We start from the raw sequence: 21,267 nt of genomic DNA on the forward strand, positions 1-21,267 counted from the left end.
GGTCCTGCCCTTCTGATGCTCTCAGTTTAATGGGGAAGATAGATGGGAACAATACATGCAGTCAGTGCTGAGACAGGGAAAGCCCGGGGCTGAGAGCCTGGAGGTAGGAGGGGATGCCTCTGCCCCATACCAGCAGGGCTTCCTAGTAGAGGTTCAAATGAGCTGAGCTTTGCAGGCTGAGTAGGAGTTAAGGTGAAGATGTGGGAAGCAAGGACATTCTGGGCAGAGAGAACAGCGTGAAACAAGGTACAGAGGAAAGAAATTATAATGGTGTGTGCAGAAACCACAAATGTTCAGTGTCAGTGAAACAGTAGAGAAAAGGAAATACAAAGCTGGATGAATTGGCAGGGCCCCCTCAAACATTATTGTACCATCCCTCACCCTGATCTCTCTGCCTCCAGTCTAGCCCCTCCAATGTGCCCACTGCGAGATCTTTCCAAGATGAACATCTATGTGTCCATACGTTTATGGGTAACTCTATCATCTCTTCCTTTATTCTATGGACAACTGATAGTGACATATAAATTTATACAGTATAAAAGTATCTTTATGAGTTACCTCAGAATGTTTTTGGAACAACACAGAGAACAACACAGAGTATAAACAAATGAGTATTAAAAAAATAAACAATTGAGAGAGTTAGATGAAAGGGAAATATGGACAGAAAAGGAAATAAGTACAAAGGAAATTCCGTTTTTTTTTTTTTTTTTTTTTTTTTGGTAGCTGGCTGATACAGGGATCAAACCCTGAACCTTGGTGTTATTAGCTCCACACACTAACCAACTGAGCTAGCCAGCCAGCCAGTAAAACGATAATTCTGTCACTCAGACATGCATATCATGCACTGCTGCTCTCATAATAGAGTTTTATTTTCAAAATGCAGTTCTGAGCTTCCTAGCAGCCAAAGCAATATAATCAATTGAGTCAACATGTTGTTTAGGGGGAAAAAAATCTTTTTTTTCCCCCTTGCCTAATTCACATGGCTATTACTTCCATACAGTGTTGAGTAGAAGTGGTAAGCGCAGACATCCTTCTCTTGTTCCTGATCTTAGGGGGAAAGCATTGTCTTTCACCATTAATTATTATGTTAGCTGTGGCTTTTCCACAGATGCCCTTTATCAGGTTGAGGAAGTTACTTTCTATTCCAGTTCTGAGTTTTTTATCATGAAGGGGTGATGGGTTTAGTTAAATGCTTTTTCTTTGTCTATTGAGATGATCAAAAGGTTTTTGTCCTTTATTCTATTGATATGGTATATTACATTAATTGATTTCCAGGTATTTAACCAACCTTGCATTCCTGGGATAAATCCCATCTGGTCATGGTATATAATCTTTTTTACATGTTGCTGAATAGTGTGCTATATTTTTTGAAGATTTCTGCACTTATATTCATAAGTGATAACTGTCTGTAGTTTTTCTTCTTGTGATGTCTTTTTATAGTTTGGGTTTCAGGGCAATACTGACTTCAGAGATAGAGTTGGGAAGAATTCCCTCTTCTCCTAATTTTTGGAAGAGTTTGTGAAGGGTTGGTGTTAATTCTTCTCTAAATATTAGATAGAATTCACCAGTGAAATCATCTGGTCCTTGGCTTTTCTTCTTTTTTTATTTTTTTTTAATATGGCATGTTTTTTATATATATATATATATTTTAATTTTATTTTGTCAATATACATTGTGGTTGATTATTGTTGCCCCTTACCAAAACCTCCCTCCCTCCTCCCTCTCCTCCCTCCCCCACAACAATGTCCTTTCTGTTTGCTTGTTGTATCAAATTCAAGTAATTGTAGTTGTTATATCTTCTTCCCCCCCGCCCCCAGTTTTTTTTTGTGTGTGTGTGTGTGTGTGTGTGAATTTATATATTAATTTTATAGCTCCCACCAATAAGTGAGAACATGTGGTATTTCTCTTTCTGTGCCTGACTTGTTTCACTTAATATAATTCTCTCAAGGTCCATCCATGTTGTTGCAAATGGCAGTATTTCATTCGTTTTTATAGCTGAGTAGTATTCCATTGTGTAGATGTACCACATTTTCCGTATCCACTCATCCGATGATGGACATTTGGGCTGGTTCCAACTCTTGGCTATTGTAAAGAGTGCTGCGATGAACATTAGGGAACAGGTATACCTTTGACTTGATGATTTCCATTCCTCTGGGTATATTCCCAACAGTGGGATAGCTGGGTCATATGGTAGATCTATCTGCAATTGCTTGAGGAACCTCCATACCATTTTCCATAGAGGCTGCACCGTTTTGCAGTCCCACCAATAATGTATGAGACTTCCTTTTTCTCCGCAACCTCGCCAGCACTTATGGTTCAGAGTTTTTGGATTTTAGCCATCCTCACTGGGGTGAGATGGTATCTCAGTGTGGTTTTGATTTGCATTTCCCGGATGCTGAGTGATGTTGAGCATTTTTTCATACGTCTGTTGGCCATTTGTATATCTTCCTTAGAGAAATGCCTATTAGCTAATGCTTCCCTTAGCTCTTTTGCCCATTTTTTAATTGGGTTGCTTGTTTTTTTCTTGTAAAGTTGTTTGAGTTCCTTATATATTCTGGATAATAATCCTTTGTCAGATGTATATTTTGCAAATATTTTCTCCCACTCTGTTGGTTGTCTTTTAACTCTGTTAATTGTTTCTTTTGCTGTGCAGAAGCTTTTTAGTTTGATATAATCCCATTTGTTTATTTTTCCTTTGGTTGCCCGTGCTTTTGGGGTCGTATTCATGAAGTCTGTGTCCAGTCCTATTTCCTTAAGTGTCTCTCCTATGTTTTCTTTAAGAAGTTTTATTGTTTCAGGGTGTATATTTAAATCCTTAATCCATTTTGAGTTGATTTTAATATATGGTGAGAGGTATGGGTCTAGTTTCAGTCTCCTGCATATGGATATCCAGTTATCCCAGCACCATTTGCTGAAGAGGCAGTCCCTTCCCCAGTGAATAGGCTTGGTGCCTTTGTCAAAGATCAGATGGCAGTAAGTGTGTGGGTTGATTTCTGGATTCTCTATTCTATTCCATTGATCAGTGTGTCTGTTTTTATGCCATTACCATACTGTTTTGGTTATTATACCTTTGTAGTATAGCTTAAAGTCAGGTAGTGTTATGCCTCCAGCTTTATTTTTTTTGCTCAGCATTGCTTTGGCTACGCGTGGTCTTTTATTATTCCATATAAATGTCTGGATAGTTCTTTCCATTTCTGAGAAAAATGTCTTTGGAATTTTGATGGGTATTGCATTGAATTTGTAGATCACTTTGGGTAGTATGGACATTTTCACTATGTTGATTCTTCCAATCCAAGAGCATGGGATATCTTTCCATCTTCTTGTATCCTCTCTAATTTCTCTCAGCAGTGGTTTGTAGTTCTCATGATAGAGATTTTTCACATCCTTGGTTAACTCAATTCCTAAGTATTTTATTTTTTTTGGTGGCTATTGTAAATGGGCAGGCTTTCTTGATTTCTCGTTCTGCATGTTCACTATTGGAGAAAAGAAATGCTACTGATTTTTGTGTGTTGGTTTTGTATCCTGCTACTGTGCTGAAATCATTTATCAATTCCAAGAGTTTTTTTGTGGAGGTTTTAGGCGGTTCGATATATAGGATCATGTCATCTGCAAACAGCGACAGTTTGCAGTGGGTTTGTCATATATGGCTTTGATTATGTTGAGATACTTTCCGTCTATACCTAACTTATAGAGGGTCTTTGTCATGAATGAGTGTTGAATTTTATCAAATGCTTTTTCAGCATCTATAGAGATGATCATATGGTCCTTGCATTTGATTTTATTAATATGGTGTATCACATTTATTGATTTGCGTATGTTGAACCAACCTTGCATCCCTGGGATGAATCCCAAATGATCATGGTGAATAATTTTACATATGTGTTGCTGTATTCTGTTTGCTAGTATTTTAGTGAACATTTTTGCATCTATATTCATAAAGGATATCGGTCTGTAGTTTTCTTTTTTGGTTATATCTTTACCTGGTTTTGGTATCAGGATGATGTTTGCTTCATAGAATGAGTTTGGGAGATTTGCGTCCGTTTCAATCTTTTGGAATAGTTTTTAAAGAATCGGTGTCAATTCCTCTTTGAATGTTTGGTAAAATTCTGCTGTGAATCCAGCTGTTCCTGGGTTTTTCTTTGTTGGGAGCTTTCTGATAACAGCTTCAATCTCCTTTATTGTTATTGGTCTGGTCAAATTTTCTACACCTTCATGCTTCAGTTTTGGGAGCTTGTGTGTGTCCAGAAATTTGTCCATTTCCTCCAGATTTTCAAATTTGTTGGCATATAGTTGTTTATAGTAGTCTCGAATGATTCCTTGTATTTCAGATGAATCAGTTGTAATATCGCCTTTTTCATTTCTAATTTTTGTTATTTGAATCATCTCTCTTCTTTTTTTTGTTAGCCATGCTAATGGTTTGTCAATTTAATTTATCTTTTCCAAAAACCAACTTTTTGATTCATTGATCTTTTGTATTGTTTTTTGGGTTTCAATTTCATTCAGTTCTGCTCTGATCTTAATGATTTCTTTCCGTCTGCTAACTTTAGGTTTGGATTGTTCTTGTTTTTCTAGTTCTTTAAGGTGAAGTGTTAGGTTGTTCACTTGCCATCTTTCCATTCTTCTGAGGTGAGCATTTAATGCAATAAATTTCCCCCTTAATACTGCTTTTGCAGTATCCCACAGGTTTTGGTATGATGTATCATTATTTTCATTAGTTTCAATAAATTGTTTGATTTCCTGCTTGATTTCTTCTTGGACCCATATGTCATTAAGTAGAATGCTGTTTAATTTCCATGTGTTTGTATAGTTTCCAGAGTTTCGTTTGTTATTAATTTCTAGTTTTAATCCATTGTGATCTGAGAAAATACATGGGATAATTCCAATTTTTTTGAATTTGTTGAGACTCTATTTGTGACCTATTATGTGATTTATCCTGGAGAATGATCCATGTGCTGATGAGAAGAATGAATATTCTGAGGTTGTTGGATGGAACGTTCTGTAGATATCTGCCAATTCCAATTGGTCTAGAGTCTTGTTTAGATCTTGTGTTTCTCTGCTGATTCTTTGCCTAGATGATCTGTCCCATATTGACAGTGGGGTGTTCAGGTCCCCTGCTATTATGGTATTAGTGTCTATTTCCTTCTTTAGGTCTAATAGAGTTTGTTTTATAAATCTGGCTGCTCCAACATTGGGTGTGTACATATTTATGATTGTTATGTCTTCTTGATGCATCAGCCCTTTTATCATTAAGTAGTGTCCCTCATTGTTTCTTTTTTGGTTTTTAGTTTAAAGTCTATTTTGTCCGATATAAGAATAGCTACTCCAGCTCGTTTTTCTTTTCTGTTTGTATGGTAAATCTTTTTCCATCCTTTCACTCTTAGTCTATGTGAATGTTCCTCAGGGTAGAGTATTCTTGGCTGGCAGTCTCTGTCTTTTAGTCTTTTGAATATATCATCCTATTCCTTTCTGGCCTTTAGGGTTTGTGATGAAAAGTCTGATGTTAGCCTGATTGGGGCTCCCTTATAGGTGATTTGACGCTTCTTTCTTGCAGCTTTTAAGATTCTCTCTTTGTCTCTGAGTTTTGCCAATTTGACTATAACATGTCTTGGAGAAGGCCTTTTTGGGTTGAATATGTTTGGAGATCGTTGAGCTTCCTGGATCTGAAGATCTGTGATTTTTCCTATGCCTGGGAAGTTTTCTGCCACTATTTTGTTGAATATTTTTTCAATGCAATCTCCATTTTCCTCCCCTTCTGGATTATCCATGACTCGGATATTTGAGTGCTTAAGGTTGTCTGATATCTCTCTCAGATTTTCTTCAATGTCTTTGATTCTTTTTTCTTTTTTTTTGTCTGCTTGTGTTATTTCAAACAGCCCATCTTCAAGTTCAGAGGTTCTCTCTTCAACTTCGACAAGCCTGCTGGTTAAACTCTCCGTTGTGTTTTTTATTTTGCTGCATAACTTCTTCAGTTCGGCAAGTTCTGCTACACTTTTTTTCAGGACATTGATTTCCTTGTACATTTCCTCTTTCAGGTCCTGTATACTTTTCCTCATTTCATCATGATGTCTAGCTGAGTTTTCTCGTATCTCATTCAGTTTCCTTAGAATTATCACTCGAAATTCCTTGTCAGTCATTTCAAGGGCTTCTTGTTCTATAGGATCTAGAGTTTGAGATTTATTAACTTTTGGTGGTGTACTTTCTTGATTTTTTGTATTTCTGGTATCTTTTTTTTGATGTTTATTCATTGTGGCAGGGGGTGTCACAGTCCACCGGCTTGGGACTATTGACTAAGTAAGATGTTGCTGTGGTTGCCAATTTGGTATGGCTACCTCCGTGACTGCTCAGGTGGCCTCTAGTGCCTTGTGTGTGTGGATGCCTCGGGTCTTGGGCCTCTCCTGGGGGCCACCTCTCTGGTCAGCTTGGACTCTGCTGGGCTGCTGGATCACGGGGCGGTACCGCAGGGTGTGTGGTCTCTGCTGAGCTTCCACTCTCCGTGCAGGACTTCTCCCTGTTCCATGCGCTCTGGCCCGGGCTGCTGGATCATGCAGTGGCAGCCCCACAGGGTGTGTGGTTTCTGTCGAGTCTCCACCTCCCTAGCCGGATGTCTCCCCACTCTGTGCGCACTAGGCTGGGCTGCTGGATCTCGCAGTGGTGGCCCCGCATGGTGTGTGTTTTCTGCCGGGTCTCCGCCTCCCTAGCCAGACGTTTCCCCACTCTGTGAGCACTGGGCTGGGCTGGGACGTGTCTTCTGCAACCCTCGTCTGTCAGCCGGGCCTTCAAGACCCTGCTTGGCACCGCCTCGCTCAGGAAGTCTACCAGGTTTCTGCTAGGTGCAGATGACTGGTTGCTCTGGGTGCCTTTGTAGCACTGTGTAGATCTTTCTTGGGACTTATCACCTTCCTCCTGGTATCGTGGTTATTTGTGTACTTGTCTTATCTCCCACACTAGAGCGTGAGCTCCTCGGGGGAGGAGCCTGCATCACATGGTTCACATTTGAATCCCCCTGGCGTGGACCGACTCCAGTGTCCGCCCCCAGTCTGCTCTCCGGCAGGTTCAAGCGAACTCGGGAATGCTCCGACCACACTATTCCTAACCAGAAATCAGTTAGGCGTTTTTCCGAACTGGTGGCTGCAGAGATCATACCTGCCTCCCAGTAACAGGAAGTTTACCGGGGGCCAGAGACCAGGGTGCGGTGGAGTGACAGTCGGCCCAGCCCGTACTTCCTTGCCCTCCCAACGCTGGCCAGGGGCGCCCCATGCCACCAGCCCCGCCAGAGAACGGTGGAGCGAGTGGGAGGGGAGGCCGGCCTGCAGGCCCCAGGAAGCCCCACGCTGGGGCAAGCAAGTGGGAAGGCTCAGTGAGGAGCCGAGCCAGGCGAAGAAGACAGGCCTGGCCAAGCTGGGCCGGAGCCGCCACCACGTGAGAAAATGGAGGCAGCCCCGGGGCTGGTGAGTGGCCCAGGGGTGGGCAGGTGGAAGCCGGGCGGGCATCCGCCCCCTGAGCAGGGCTGGGCCGGGGGTCACTCACGGGGCTGGGCCAGGCTGGGCAGCTCCCTCTCTGCCTCCTCGTCGTCGCCATCCCCATCCTCAGCCGCCGCCGCCTCAGGCTGCTCACTTGGTCCCGGGGCGCGGCTCGGGCACTCCCAGGAATCTTCTTTTATGCCGGCCTGAAACCTCGAATCCTGAATAGGGCAGCTGGCCACTGCAGCTAAGAAACAGTTCTTTTCCTGCTCCACACTTCAAAGCTGTTGCCTGTAAACGAGGCAGCCTCTCCTGCCAAGGGCAAAGTGGCGGTCAGCCCCCACGACCGGCCACCTGCAGCGGTCCTCCCTTAAGAGACGGCAAGAGGAAGGTCCACAAGTTTCCTGGCTGCCTAAGGCCCAGTGGCCGCCTTTTCCACCTCAGCTACTCAGCGCCAACCGCCACAGCCACCGCCATCTTAGGATCTGCATTCCATCTTGGTCCTTGGCTTTTCTTTGTGGGAAGTTTTAAAATTACTAATTCATCCTTTTTACTTGTTATAGGTCTATTCAGATTTTCTATTTCTTCTTGAGTCACCCATTTTAATTAAGGGTGTAACTACACCCCTACATAAAATATAGGTTTCATGTTTCTTATAAAACCATTAGGACAGCCTAAAATCCTCCATGACTTGCCATCAGAGTGAGGATAAAGAAAATGAAAAAAAAATCCTCAGCTTGGCATCTAAAGATCCTTATTGATCAGGGCCCTGCTTATCGTTCAAGTTACCTATATCTTCACATTGCTCTCCAGCTGTACCAGTCTTTAGTTACCCCAAATGCACCTTGATGTGTCTTACCTCTGCACCTTTGCTCATGCTGTTCCTTACCTGAACTATCATCCTTTCTCATCACTTGCAATCCACCCTTCTCCTCATCCCTGCCTAGGAAAAGCTCTCCTGGCTCTTCAAGACTTAGCTCAGGCTAGGGCATCACTTCCTCCAGAGACATTACTAGCTGGGTTGGGATTTCCTCTGGGATTACCCAAAACTGCTGTGCTCCCTTCTATTAACAGCATTTTTCTTTCTTTCTTTCTTTCTTTTATTTATTTATTTTTGCTAGTTGTGTGACCTATGAAACACCATTTTTTAAGTCGTATGGTTCTTGTCTATTTTCATGTCTGCCTCCTCCCATCCTAGTTTTAGTATTGCCCTTAACAGGACCCAGCATAGGAACTAGCACGGAGCTGATGTTCAGAAGTGTTCACAAATGAATGAATGTGTTTTTCTTCTTGCACACAGGTGAGTGAGCTGCCTTCCTCCGTCATTCATAGGGAAGATTTAGAGGTGAAGGAGAAAGACCAAAGGAGACCACAAACAGCTCCCAGAGAGGTGAAGAAGACTCAGAGGAAGCTCCCATCTGCCTCCCTCCCCAGCAAGTACCATGGCTATGAGGAGCTGCTAACAGCCAAGCCTGATCTGGCCTTCATCGAGCCTAAGGGTATGTGAGGGGATACCCTTGCTCCAGGGCAAGGGGCCATCTCCACAGCCTAGAGCAAGTCAGGGCCAAGCCTTTTCCCACCAGGGTGCTGTCCTCTGTCTAAATGTCTATCAAAGGGCTCCTTCAGATATCCTGGTTTGAGCCCTACATGTCAGGACCCTGTTCTGTCCTGGACCTTCACTGGCTTTTGAGAACCACAGCTTATTCAGAAATTCCAGCTGGTATGGGCCTAGCTGCTGTTTGGAAAAGTCTCTTCCCAGGAAAGGTTTGTGGACAAACACCCACGTGGGCCAGATTTGTGAACTCTTGGCAGACCAGTTAAGCCCCACACTCAACATCCAAAATCCTTCCTATTTGGTTTGAGGCAGAGGAGGTAGCTCCCTCTCTAAGCCCCTTATTTGAGACTGATGTATTAATACTACCTGTGCTTCCAAAGCAACTGGTACTCAGCGGGGCTTTCTTGAGTGTCAGCCCCTGCATGTTACCCCTGGGATTAATGGGGTCACATTGGGACTAGCCCTTTTCCCTACACCAATGCTATTTTTCCATCAGGAGCTGTGCTCATAGGAGACAAGTATTCACTGAAGAATGATGCCACTTCAGGCACTGGAACAGATCAGGGAGAGATCTTGGAGCAGTGTTTTCTTCTTGGGGACTCAAATCCTACCCAGGGCTGTTATGAGAATAGGGAATGAAGAAATTAGGGGAGGCATCTGGGAGGAGAAGGGGGAAGAGCCTTGATTCAGTCTTGCTTTCTTGCCTTTTTGCCCTAGGAATCCAGAAGAATGCACAGGCCCTGCACCACATGCTGAAGTACCCGCTCCTGTACCGCTCCTCCAAGCCCAAGCTGGATACTCTTCAGAAACATTATGTCCCCAAGGAGAAACGGGTAAACATTCAGCTCTTTGAGTGTGCAAATGGCCCCTCAGGACCCCCATCGGTACAGATGCAACTGTCCCCTTGGTACCCTCTGGGGGCCATGCTTTCTCAGTGTCCCCAACTGCTCCACTGCCTGTTGCTCCGACCATATGAGGAAGCAAGGCCAGGAAAGTGAGCATAAACCTGGGATAACACCTTCCTCCCTTGCCTTCTGTCAGGCCCTGAGGATCCCAGTCCCACCCCCACGAAAGACTCGAGCCCAGCTGCTGGATGACATCCTCATTCGCATGCGGGACCCCCGGAACATTACAGAGGCTCCGCTAGGTATGGCTCAGCTCAAGATCCAGCAGTTGATTCATCTGCCTAGTGTAAGGCAAAGAAAGGGCTTGTGTCAGAGCAGGAATGGCCCTTAGAGAACATCTTCCCCAGCTCTTTCTGTGTGCAGATGGAGAAACTGAGACCAGACTGAGGCAGGGGGTTGCCTAAAGTAACACAGCATGTTTCCGACCTGAACCAAGGCTCGAGATAGAATCAGGAGAGGGTACTGCCTTCACACTGCCCCAAGCCGGAAGGGCCATTTTCAGTCCCTTTAACATCCTCCTCCCACGCCATCCCACTTTACGGGTCTCAGGACTCGATCCCTCTGCTCCGGGCTGGGTGGGACCCAGGGCGAGCTTGTGCCCCTCCGGCTTCTCCCCCTGCAGGCACAATCCTGCGCCGCAGGACAGAGCAGCGGCTGGTGAACCAGCAGCAGTACTTGGAGGCCAAGCGGCTGCTGAAGGAGTTCCGGGCGCGTTACCAGCGGCTGGTGCGGGGCTCGCTGCGGAAGGTGTTTGGGGCTACCCCGCCTCCCCCGGCCCGCCCTGCACTGAGCGAGGGCCAGCCCAAGTTCGGCCGCTTCCTCAAGTTCATGGATGAGTTCTGCGAGGCGTCCCCGGCCAGTGACCTGAAAGGCTAGGGCTGTGCGCGGGCCGTGCCTTGGAGTCTGCCGGGCCTAGCGTGGGCCTCAGAGCTCAGCTGGGCCTCGCTCGCTGGCCGCAGAGAGTGGGGAACTCCTCAGGACCTCCCCTCCCTGGGCCGTACCGGTGCCTGCCCAGCAGCAATAAAGAGAGGTGCGTAGAGCAAGGGAGTGGAAGCCACGCATTCTTTCTTGGAACCCGGGCCTGGGCCACGGTGGCGTTGTCACACTGGGGGGGAAATACCCGACTGATGCGTGCATCCCAAGAGGCTTGTGGGAAACCTGCTGGAGTCACACGTGTACGACAAAGCTGTGATAAGTGCTAGAATAGAAAACAGGGCGGAGGGGCGGGGAGTGTGGAACAGAGAAGCAGCACAGAACCTAAACCTAAGGCTGAGAAGTTAATTAACATGCCCACAGCCAATACAAGGGACGGGGTTAAAACTGAGGCCTCCAGGATAGGTTGGGCAGCTTTTTCCATTGCAAGGGGGAAGGGGAGGAGAGGATTGTGTATTCCCTTATCAGATGTCCATGGTCACAAAGATGGGACAAGCAGAGGGGATAGGGTTTACATGAAGTTTCCCAAGGTCCTCTAATCCATGACAAAAGCTGAAGTCCCATATGCAAACATGTTAGGCTGTGGCTTCAAAACAGACCCCAGAGCTGTGCAAGGTCAACCTGGGGTCATAGTAAGTAAACTACTTCTGGTCAAGGCAGCCTGCAGGGTTGCCACCTTCTTGGTGAGGGCCCAGTACCCAGTATCTGCTACAGAGGAGGATCTGGAGAAGGCCACTGGGGCTGGATTCTAGGGATGGGCATTTGGGGATGAATGCCGGGTGTTACCTTGGGCAACCCTTGTTCTTAAGGCTGCTCTCCTGGGGACGACTACAATTCAAACTTGGGTAGCTGGTGTGCAGTTCCCAGAGTCCAGGAAACAGTGGCACAAGGATAAGGATCCTCAGCAAGGCACACATTACCACAACCTAAATTGCAATTAAATGTTTGCATACTATCATACGCAACTGCACTCTCACACTTGTGACCAGTTAAATATTTACACCCAACTATGGTCATACCCAGACACACATTCACCATCATACATTCAGCATACACAGTCACACTGTTACAAAGGTACCTGAACAGATACAGGTAATCCATTGTTACCCACAGCAGCAGTCATGTGCAGAGGCATGTTCCTGATTTACCAGCTTGGATTTCCTGGGGCCCAAAACAACTCTTCCCTATTGTTAGGAAGGAGAATCCATCCCAACATTCACACTGTAAACCTGACTGTGTTCCAATTCTGGAGAACAATTTGGACTGCTCCCTCCAGCCAGAAGATACTCTCAAGCCTGAAAGGCCCCTGGGAACATACGTATCTCAACCTCAAAGCAGGAAGTTTCTTGCAATCTAACAGATCATCCAACTCTTGCCTGCACATCTAGTGATAGCTCGCTCCCAAGGCTGCTGATTCCTTTCTTGGGAAAGCTACTGGACAGTTCTAGCCTTTGAGCTAAGCTGTCTGCCAAAGTCCTTCAGTGGCCCTAGCTCTGCTTTTTGCCCGAGTGTATCTGCTCTCTCTGCCCACCCAGGCCAACCCTTCATTGATGTGAGAACATCCTCAATAGGCTACACTTATCCAGGCCAAACACTATTAACTTTCTCACTTAAGGATACCATCTGAACAAACTGGTTGCCTCTCCTAGACTTGCTAAATTTTGGGTGATCATTCTGAACACCATTTGATTGGCCTTCCCATCTTGGAGGCTGTTTGGAGAGAGAAAGAGTACAGTGTGGTGGCTCCTTTCCCCCCATGTATAACCAAATGTCAGTATAGAACTCCTGAGAAGGAAGCACTATGAGGTGCCCAGTGACTGCTACTCGTCTAGGAAGACCCAGGTAAGACCCATGGGAACTAATGTTTCTTACTCATCCCTTCACCTTCAGTTCAGGTATATCGTTGAACTCTCCTTCCAAACTGAACTGTTTTTCTAGTCACCTATCCAAGATGCCAGTGAGCACCCTCAAAGAGCTGGATGTGGCCACAAGAGAGAGAACTGACTGAGATGCAGATTGTGCCTCACATCCCATACTGCCTCTGGGTACCTCCCACCCCAACGCGGAGGTACTGTCAGGCCCAGTTCAGAAGGAGGAGATCTAATCTAGAAGGCAAATGGCACCATGTGGTTAGCCAAGGCCATTGGTAAGAGGGTGGCACCACCCTAAGGCTGGCTTGAGTCTAAGCAGCAGAAAAAAGCAATCAGTGCCTTTGGAGTCAGAGGACCCAGCTTTTAGGTTATGAATAACTGTCAGGGCCATAGTTTCCCATCTGTAAATGAGGATCACAGCACTTAACCACACCAGTATATAAAGGAATGAGTGGTGTGTAAAGCATTTTGTTACTTTAGGAGCTAAAAGACAAATATTTGTCTCATATCTGCAATTAGCTACATTGTTTCTGGCAAATCATTAACAACTCTCCTTTTGAAAGTATTTCAAAATGTCCCTCAAGTGCTGGTTTACCATGTATGGCACGGACTCTTACAATAGTCTTTCAAGTTGGTTTTCCAAGTTTAGATGGAACGGGGATTCGCTGCTGGATGAGAAACTGATGCGAAGGGGATTTTGATGAATTGCTAAATAATTGTTCCAAAAAATATTTTTAAAAATTAGATATTCTGTATAGAGCCCTAATGTGCAAGGACAATGTCATCCTGTACCTTCATTTTTTACTCAAATGCTTTCTTGGCACTTTTATTAGGAGTATGAATGGTTGAATTTAAGAAATGTAAATTGGACTAAATTGGCGATAACTTGTCAAAAGACAATGGTTGTTCACCATGGAAACCCCATCCGAGCTCCTAATCTCTCCCATCATTCTGAATGCCAAAATAAGACATTGTAACATGGGGTATCTCTCAGAGCAAAAATAGCACCAAAAATCAAACAACGCACAGTCTAAGCTTAGCCCATGTTTGTCTGAGATTGCTCTCCAGAGACGAGACTGATTAGAAACAGAACATTCACTTTCATGAGTTTGCTTTACTGTATTCTCAACTTGGGCCTCGCCTCAAGCAGGCAAACATACATTGAAGAATGCACTTTGGTACTGTTTAAATAAACAATATATCATCCCGTTTGATTCCATGCCATTTCCTTGTTGGCAGAAGCATCCCCGACAAGGCATACATGCCCTGTTCTGAGTCCTCTGTCTTTATCAAAATGCTCTTTATGAGTCAGAGAGGAGGCAGCCAACAGTGGCAGTCCATAAGGATCCAGTCCCCTACTCCAATTCTAATGCAGACAGCAGGTTGAAAAAAACCAATACACGACGCATTTTTCTATTTCTAGGCGGGAGGGGGAAAGGCCCTTAGAACAAGTGTACTTGTACAAAGAGTTGAGAGTAAACAGCACATCAAGCAGGAAAAAAAAATCCATTAGTTGGCATTTAAGATAGTCATTTTTTCCCTTGCATAGTATCTATTCTCTCATTAGGACTTTAAGTGCTCTGCTTAGGCTCAGGGTTGGTGATACAGTGTTTGATGCAAACTTTAGCCTACTGAGGCACAGCCCCTGCTCCCATTGGTGGCACAGCTTAGAGGGTGGGCAGTACCAAGAGGAAGAATCTGACTGCTACCTTACTTATCTGGAACCAGGACCTAAAGCTACTCTTGGGCTCTAAGAGTTTGATATTTGAAGAGCGCATTGCCTGTTTTTAACCTCATATTTAATGAGAGGAGAGAAAGATGAACAAGCCTTGCTTTATCCTGGCCTTGTCCAACTATTTCTTGGAAAGGTAGAGAGGGGAGCCTGCTCAAAGTCTCAAGTTGCCTCTCACACTGTGAAGGCTGTTAAAAGTTGTCACCTTACTGACAAGACATTAAGGAAGCATTTATTCACGGAGAGTAAATTTTTTTCTTAGAAAAAAAAATACTGATAATACATAGAGAACAAGCTAAATGTTCAGTCTTGGCATTTTTTCCTTTATCCAATTTGACTAATCTCTAAACAGGTGACCTCTATGTATTTCTTTTCTACAGGACAATCTTCTTCAGAAAGTTACAGTGGATAATAATCATGTGTAAAAATGCATTTCTAGACCATCTTCCGAAGAAAATCTATTCAGCAGCCTCTTTCCCTAAAATCCACCCCACCCCTACAATAAACCTTTCTCATTGAGTCACAAGAACTCATAACCAGCTACATTCACTCTAAAGACCAGGCCAAAAGACCCCTCTATGGGTTGATGAGGACAAGGCTGGCTGAGAAAGACTTAAGATCCTAAGGAGTTTCCGATTTTCAAGCAAAAATGAAGGGGCTGCCTGGCTTTTAATGAACTTGGTAATTAAAGTGACAATTATTCCAATCAAAATTTATCGTTTCCCAAGATACTACATTCACATTACTCAGACTGTGGAGACTTTCCCTACCTGAGTGTGTATTCAGGAGATATAGCTGCATCTTAATTCTAACTGAAAAAATCGGGGAGAAAAATCTGTTAAAACAAAAAGCCTCCTAGGGCCGGCCCATGGCTCACTCGGGAGAGTGTGGTGCTGAGAACACCAAGGCCCCGGGTTCGGATCCTTTATAGGGATGGCTGGTTAGCTCATTGGTTGAGTGTGGTGCTGACAACACCAAGCCAAGGGTTAAGATCCCCTTACCGGTCATCTTTAAAAAAAAAAAAAAAAAAAGCTTCCTAAATCATTTGGGTGTTCCTTCATTAGCAAATTGTGTGTGTGTGTGTGCGTGTGTGTGTGTAACTTTAAGGACTATTTATTCAAACTCTAGAAAACTACAGTATAAAAGAGGGCACAGGGCACTGGACCTCAAATTCCTCATTTGTTAAAAAAAAAAAAGAATTTGGCTCAGTTGGTTAGAGTATGGTGCTCATAACACCAAGGTCCTGGGTTCAATCTCTGTACCAGCAAAAAAACAAAAAGGGATGGGAGTTTAACTTGGATGATTTCCTCACTCATTCCAGATAACATTCTATGATTATGATCTAGCTTTTGATTTTTATTCTCTCCCTCTCCTGCTGGCCCTCCTTTTCAATGAAAACCCGGCCAGGAAAAAGGAAAGGAATCCCAACTTGCTCCTGGCTCTGGTGAGAGATCAGGTTGGAAGAGAGATTAAGTTACTAAATTGAGGTCCCCGACCATGTCAGTGATCCACAACCTGCTTCATTTCTTGGAGCTTAAGCTAAAAGGCAGCTCCTGAAGTGGTATTATTGTCTTGTCATCACTAGAGGAGAAAACTCATTCTCCTCTGGTAAAACAATTAGGAAATGGAAAGCAATGTTACAATCAAATTCACAGATACTGATGGGGTCTCTAAAATGTTCAAGGAAGTCTGCTGGGTGCTGGACAGTATCCTAAATGGGACCGTCAAAGAGCATGGCTATGAAAGAAATGGCTTTTCCTAAGACCATTAACAAATTCTCCAGCCAGATATACATTTAAATACATTCCATTAGACATCGAGCTCCTCAAGAGTAGGGGCTGTCCTTTCCATTTTTGTATGTCCATGACCCCGCACGGGGTTGGCACAAGTTTGAAGCTCAGGAAATGAGCACAGCCTTCAGTCATCAGCTGCACCAGGCAAGCACAGTGGCAGCTTCCCATTTCAGTTTGCCAGTTTGTAATCAGACAGCAATTAATTAAGCAGCTTCAATCCCTTAAGGGCAATTTTCCTTTAGGGAAAATCAACAGAAATCAGAAGGCATTTAACGTCAGTGCTTCCTCCAGGCAAAAATTAAAAATTAATTTAAAAGTTGAAAAAATAAATGAAGACACTTAGGAAAAATTTCCTTGGCAAGCCTCAGCCAAGAAGCCTTAACCTTTTTTTAAAAGAGGCAATTTTATGAAAGGGGCCACAGGCTGGATGCATAATCCCGATTTGATACCAACCCAACAGACCCAGATGACGTCTTCCAGCAAATACAATCAACAGGTCGTGAATACGTTCCCAAAGTGTCTTTCCCTCTCTATGGAAAATGGCTGAGAACCCCCTTCTGAGGACACCACATTTTTCAGATTTCCTGTCAGAGTGACCTCCACCCTCCCACCCATCATAACTTCCCCTCTAATAAGAAAAAACACAGACTGCATATATACAAAGAACAGTTAGTAGGACACGGGAAATTTGTACAGTGAATTGGACTTCAATGATTTGTGAGAAATATGTTTTGTAAAATAGTGCATCTCTCATTCTAGCTCACAAACCCTCCAGATCAATGTATTTTCCTTCTTGTCTTTTTTGTTTTCCCCAAAAAATCCATGTCAACAATTCCATATGTGACCAACTTCACAATCAAGCAACAAGAGAGGGAAATTTTTCAGAAATAAAAAGTGGTCAGGTTTGAGTTATTAAGTATAGGAAACATCTTTAAATACAGATAATACATTAGTGGTTTTTTTCTTCCTCCAAGCAAGGCAGATTAAAAATTAAGCCTCTTCCCTCCTTAACCTAAATTGCTCTGCTTATATTGAAAGGACTACTGCTTAGCAGGAAGTCTGGGCAACAACTGTCAGTAGCATCCCAGGCATCACAGTAGGTGCAAGAGGGAAGGGCAGTAAGCTGGACCTAGCCCTTGGAATACTCCCTTAACAAAAGTTTCGCTCTGCACCTGAAACTTAAACGAGTTGCTAATGCTAAGCAATGTCTTAAGATGAAAGTATTAATTTGGGGAAATATTGAAAAAATATATATCTTTTATCTATTAAAATATTTATCTTTTTACCAAAACCAAAAATCAATTCCAACTGAAAAGTGTTTTTCAAACTATTGGACATATAGAAAAAGGTGGCAAGTGGAAAAATAAGTGTCTTTGCCACTACCAACAAGGCTAGCCTTCCAATAATATTTACTAAGATTGAAAAGGAAATATATGAAATGGCAGTAACTGATAAGTTTTCTCTAAGGGCATTTAGTAAGGTCACCTTCCCTGTCCTCTGCAGACCAGTGCCAGCTCTTCTATTTTGGGCACTAACATGCCCAAATATAATGAGATTGATGCATGTTTTTTAAACATACATCTGTACACGTGCATGCACACACACACAGGACACAGAATAAGTACATTCAGGTGAGTGATGTTCCCCACCAAAGTAGTCACCGAAGGGATTCTACATATCTCAATGACGACCACAATGCTTAAGACATCTCTGGAACTTCTCTTTGGGAACTGTTTGGGAACTATGAACTGCACAAGAAAATGGCTCTGACTGCTTTACAGCAGCACCCTATTTATGACTTCAAACCCTCTTGATAAGCCTTCTTTCTCAGAAGCTTCAAATAGCTTCCAGATAGTTTCAAACTTAAAATTCTCTCTCCTATAACCCCAAAAGATTGAAGATTTTGCCCTGAGAAGGGGGCAAATCTCCTGAGAATTTTTTTAAAAGGTACTATAGTAATTCCTTCCATCAGTAAGTCATTGCTCTGAACCCTAGCCTCTGCCTTAGGAAAAGGTTGGAATAGATGACCATTAAGGTACCTTCCTGGTCTAATATTTTAGGAGCCTATGTTTCTAGATGTTTCTAGTCTTTGAAGGCAGTTCCAGAAATGTTTTCACCAGTGGTAACATCATTGGAAAAACTATGCAGTATCCTGCTGGGGCTACTCAAGGGGTACAACATACATTGGGATATATAAGCTCTGGAAGGTTTGTTAAAATGCCAGTCACATGACTTTATAGTAATAGTTAATACATACAGAGGGAATGCCAGCCCAACTGAGATTCCCTAAAATCATCTCTTAATCCCTGTTCTCAATGAGCCCAGATGGGCAGAAGCACCAAGCACCACCAGGGATGCAAAAGACACACAGTGTCAGCTGCTAAGGAAAATAAACCCCAAAGGTCCATGGGACTGAATTTACCAGCTGCATCCAGCTAGATACCTTGTTTCCACAGTACAGAGTTTCAGCATTGTTCTTTGCCTGACTTCAGGGCAAATTTTGAGGATTTTAGATCAACACTGCAGATAACCCTTGGCCATATGGAAAGTAATAATGAAGCCCAATTGTAGTATGTCTCACAGGCTAGAACCCCCAAGAAAACAGAACTGTAGGGGGTGAGGATAACTACACAGTATATATTTATACATCCTGTCAATCTTAATTATTTGCACGTGGATTTTGCACTATCAGTGTTCAGTGCCCAGCCAGCTCTTCCTAGGCTCCTCTGGCATGCCCTTGGGTTGCAGTCCCAGGCAACCTGTTAGTGTAGGAAAATCCATAGGATGTGTTGCTGGGAGACCCAGTGGTCAGTCTGGGCTATGCCTCTTAGTAGTTGAGAGAACTGGAACATCCGCAGTGCACTTTCATCATCTAAAAATGGGGCTAATATCACTTACATGTTAGGTCTCCTGGGAAGACCAAATTAAACAATGTCTGTGAATGTGCTCTGTCAACTACATAGCACTACTCAAATGTTATCTTTTAAACAGAGAACGTAAATTAACTTTTGTAGAAGCATAAGCTTAGTTGATTTAGGTGGGTATAATTACTTGTGGCAAGGAACAGGTAAAAGAGGAAAATAATTTATCATTTTGGATCTGCCAAAGATACTGTTCCACTTCTTTGAAAAAGATGGAATTAATTTTTATCTGCAAGGCTGATTTAAAACAACACCTTGTTAAAAGAAGTCAGGAGGTCCAGCAGCTTGAGAAGGTATCTCCTCTTTCCTTTACCATTTCTCACTCTGGCCATTGTGCTCCTGAATGAGGCTATTCCAAATCTCATTCCAAGTGGGTGCTGCCAGATTTGGCCTGGAAGCCCTCAGGGGTGGGTCACTCAGTGGGTGAGGGGTGCTTCTGGCCTAGGTCACAGAGAAACAGAGATGCAGTTCCCTCAGATATTGACTACAGCGGTCTTGGAACTTCTCAAAACCATATTAGACAGTGCTTTACCATTAAAAGAAACCCAAAGTGAGAACACTCAGCTCTTCAGGATAAATGAGCAAGGACAAAGACCTCTTAAAAAAGGGTACCACTGTTCATTAAGTGCTACTTGGCCCCGGCCATGCTGCTGGACCGTAGGAGATACTGATCCACACTTCCTTTTCGCCGACTCACAGTCCGCCTCTCGTTGTCAAACATGCGCTGCAATTGCAGAGCCAGCTGTCGGTCCTCTTCTTCTTGCTGTAGTTTCTGCTCCATCTCTCGCAGTACTGGGTCTGCTGGGGCCAGGCCCACCTCACCACTGGTTTGTCGCAGTTTCTTAAGGGAGCCATTTTGTTCCAAGTGCTTGGTCTTACAATGTCTTTTCCGGCCCCGACGCAAAGAAGGAAGTGGCTCCTCACCTAGGCTGTCTACCAGAACACCATTAGCCAGATCAAAATGATTTAAAGTCTTCAGCTGTTTCTTTGTTTTGAGGACCCCACCCAAAACACTGGTTTTGGGTAGCACAGAATTAGCTGCAGAGATTTTCATGGCTGTGCTTATACGGGTTTTGTCTAACTTGGCATCTGGCATTGACCCCGACCCCTCACACCCCTCAAATTGCTCCCTCTCCAAAGAAGTCTCACTGGCTCCCCCTTTGAGTTCTGAGGAACAGCAGGTTTCCAGTGGGATCTCAGTGTTCCTTTTACTACCACTGTCCTGTTCTGCTTTTGTTTGGCTAACAGAGGGGAAATAATCAAGGTCAGTGGAGATGGGTCCAACATACTCCGAGAGTACTGGCCCACTGGACCGTCTTGTATTTAAAGCCAGAATTGACTTCTTGCTAGAATGTATAACTTCAGAGCCTAGTAAGTCTTCCGTTTCAGGAGCCAGGGAGGTGAGAGTGGCTTTTGAAAGGGTCTTTTTGATCTGCCGCTCCTGAAAGATCTGTTCCCACTTTTTGAGGATCCGTGGACTGGCCTCATAAGAAGTCTGCTTTTGCAGGCTTCTGTTTAGGTTGCGGGGTGTTGATTTGATGATGAGGGGACTTAGCACACGACCATCAGGGAGCCTCTTGGGAGGAGTACATGGTGAGCAGACAATAGGCTTAAAATGGTTTAGTTCTTCGGAGATGCTGTCATTGCTTTCAGGGCTGATAGAGCGCTCTGGCTTATGCAGGGAAACCAAGGATGAGAGGGAGCTAAAAGGTAGACGCTTTTCAATGGTTAAGTCAGGGGCTGAGAGGCAGCGGTTGTTTTGAGTGGACAAGAGGACACCAATGATGGGGTTGGAGGCTGGAGTTACAGTTGTGACCTAAAAGAGATTAAAAAGATTATACATACATACACACATTTTTTTCTTTATTATTCCTTTATGATCGTGGAGGGATAGGGAAGGGAAGGACAAGAAGAGGGATAAAGGATAACGTAAGCCTAAGAAATGAGGAAAATCCCTAACCTAGAAAGCACCATTTAGCAGAAACTCCTACATACTTGAAACAATTAATAAAACTGAAAGTTTACAAGAAAAAAAACATGTAGAGCTTTTAAAAATGTTTCTCTAATGGCCCTAATTCCACCCATCTGGCTACTAAT

At 43.9% G+C, this 21,267-nt stretch overlaps 2 protein-coding genes across 5 annotated transcripts in view; one reads left to right on the forward strand and one right to left on the reverse strand.

Moving 5' to 3' along the window:
• Window positions 1-10,796, forward strand: part of XRRA1 (X-ray radiation resistance associated 1) — a 76,999-nt gene extending 66,203 nt beyond the window's left edge. For all 4 annotated transcript variants that reach the window (XM_063094285.1, XM_063094287.1, XM_063094286.1 and 1 more), the window contains 4 exons: window positions 8,761-8,959; window positions 9,733-9,848; window positions 10,057-10,162; window positions 10,543-10,796. In XM_063094285.1, coding sequence (XP_062950355.1) covers window positions 8,761-8,959; window positions 9,733-9,848; window positions 10,057-10,162; window positions 10,543-10,796 — 675 coding nt within the window. The remainder of the gene's footprint in view (window positions 1-8,760; window positions 8,960-9,732; window positions 9,849-10,056; window positions 10,163-10,542) is intronic.
• Window positions 10,797-13,862: 3,066 nt separating this feature from the next.
• Window positions 13,863-21,267, reverse strand: part of RNF169 (ring finger protein 169) — a 92,707-nt gene continuing 85,302 nt past the window's right edge. Inside the window, exon 6 of the mRNA XM_063095339.1 lies at window positions 13,863-20,986. Within this exon, the coding sequence (XP_062951409.1) occupies window positions 19,799-20,986 (1,188 nt within the window). The 3' untranslated portion in view covers window positions 13,863-19,798. The remainder of the gene's footprint in view (window positions 20,987-21,267) is intronic.

The sequence above is a fragment of the Cynocephalus volans genome, chromosome 4, assembly GCF_027409185.1.
Source record: "Cynocephalus volans isolate mCynVol1 chromosome 4, mCynVol1.pri, whole genome shotgun sequence".
In the NCBI taxonomy this organism is placed as follows: Eukaryota; Metazoa; Chordata; class Mammalia; order Dermoptera; family Cynocephalidae; genus Cynocephalus; species Cynocephalus volans.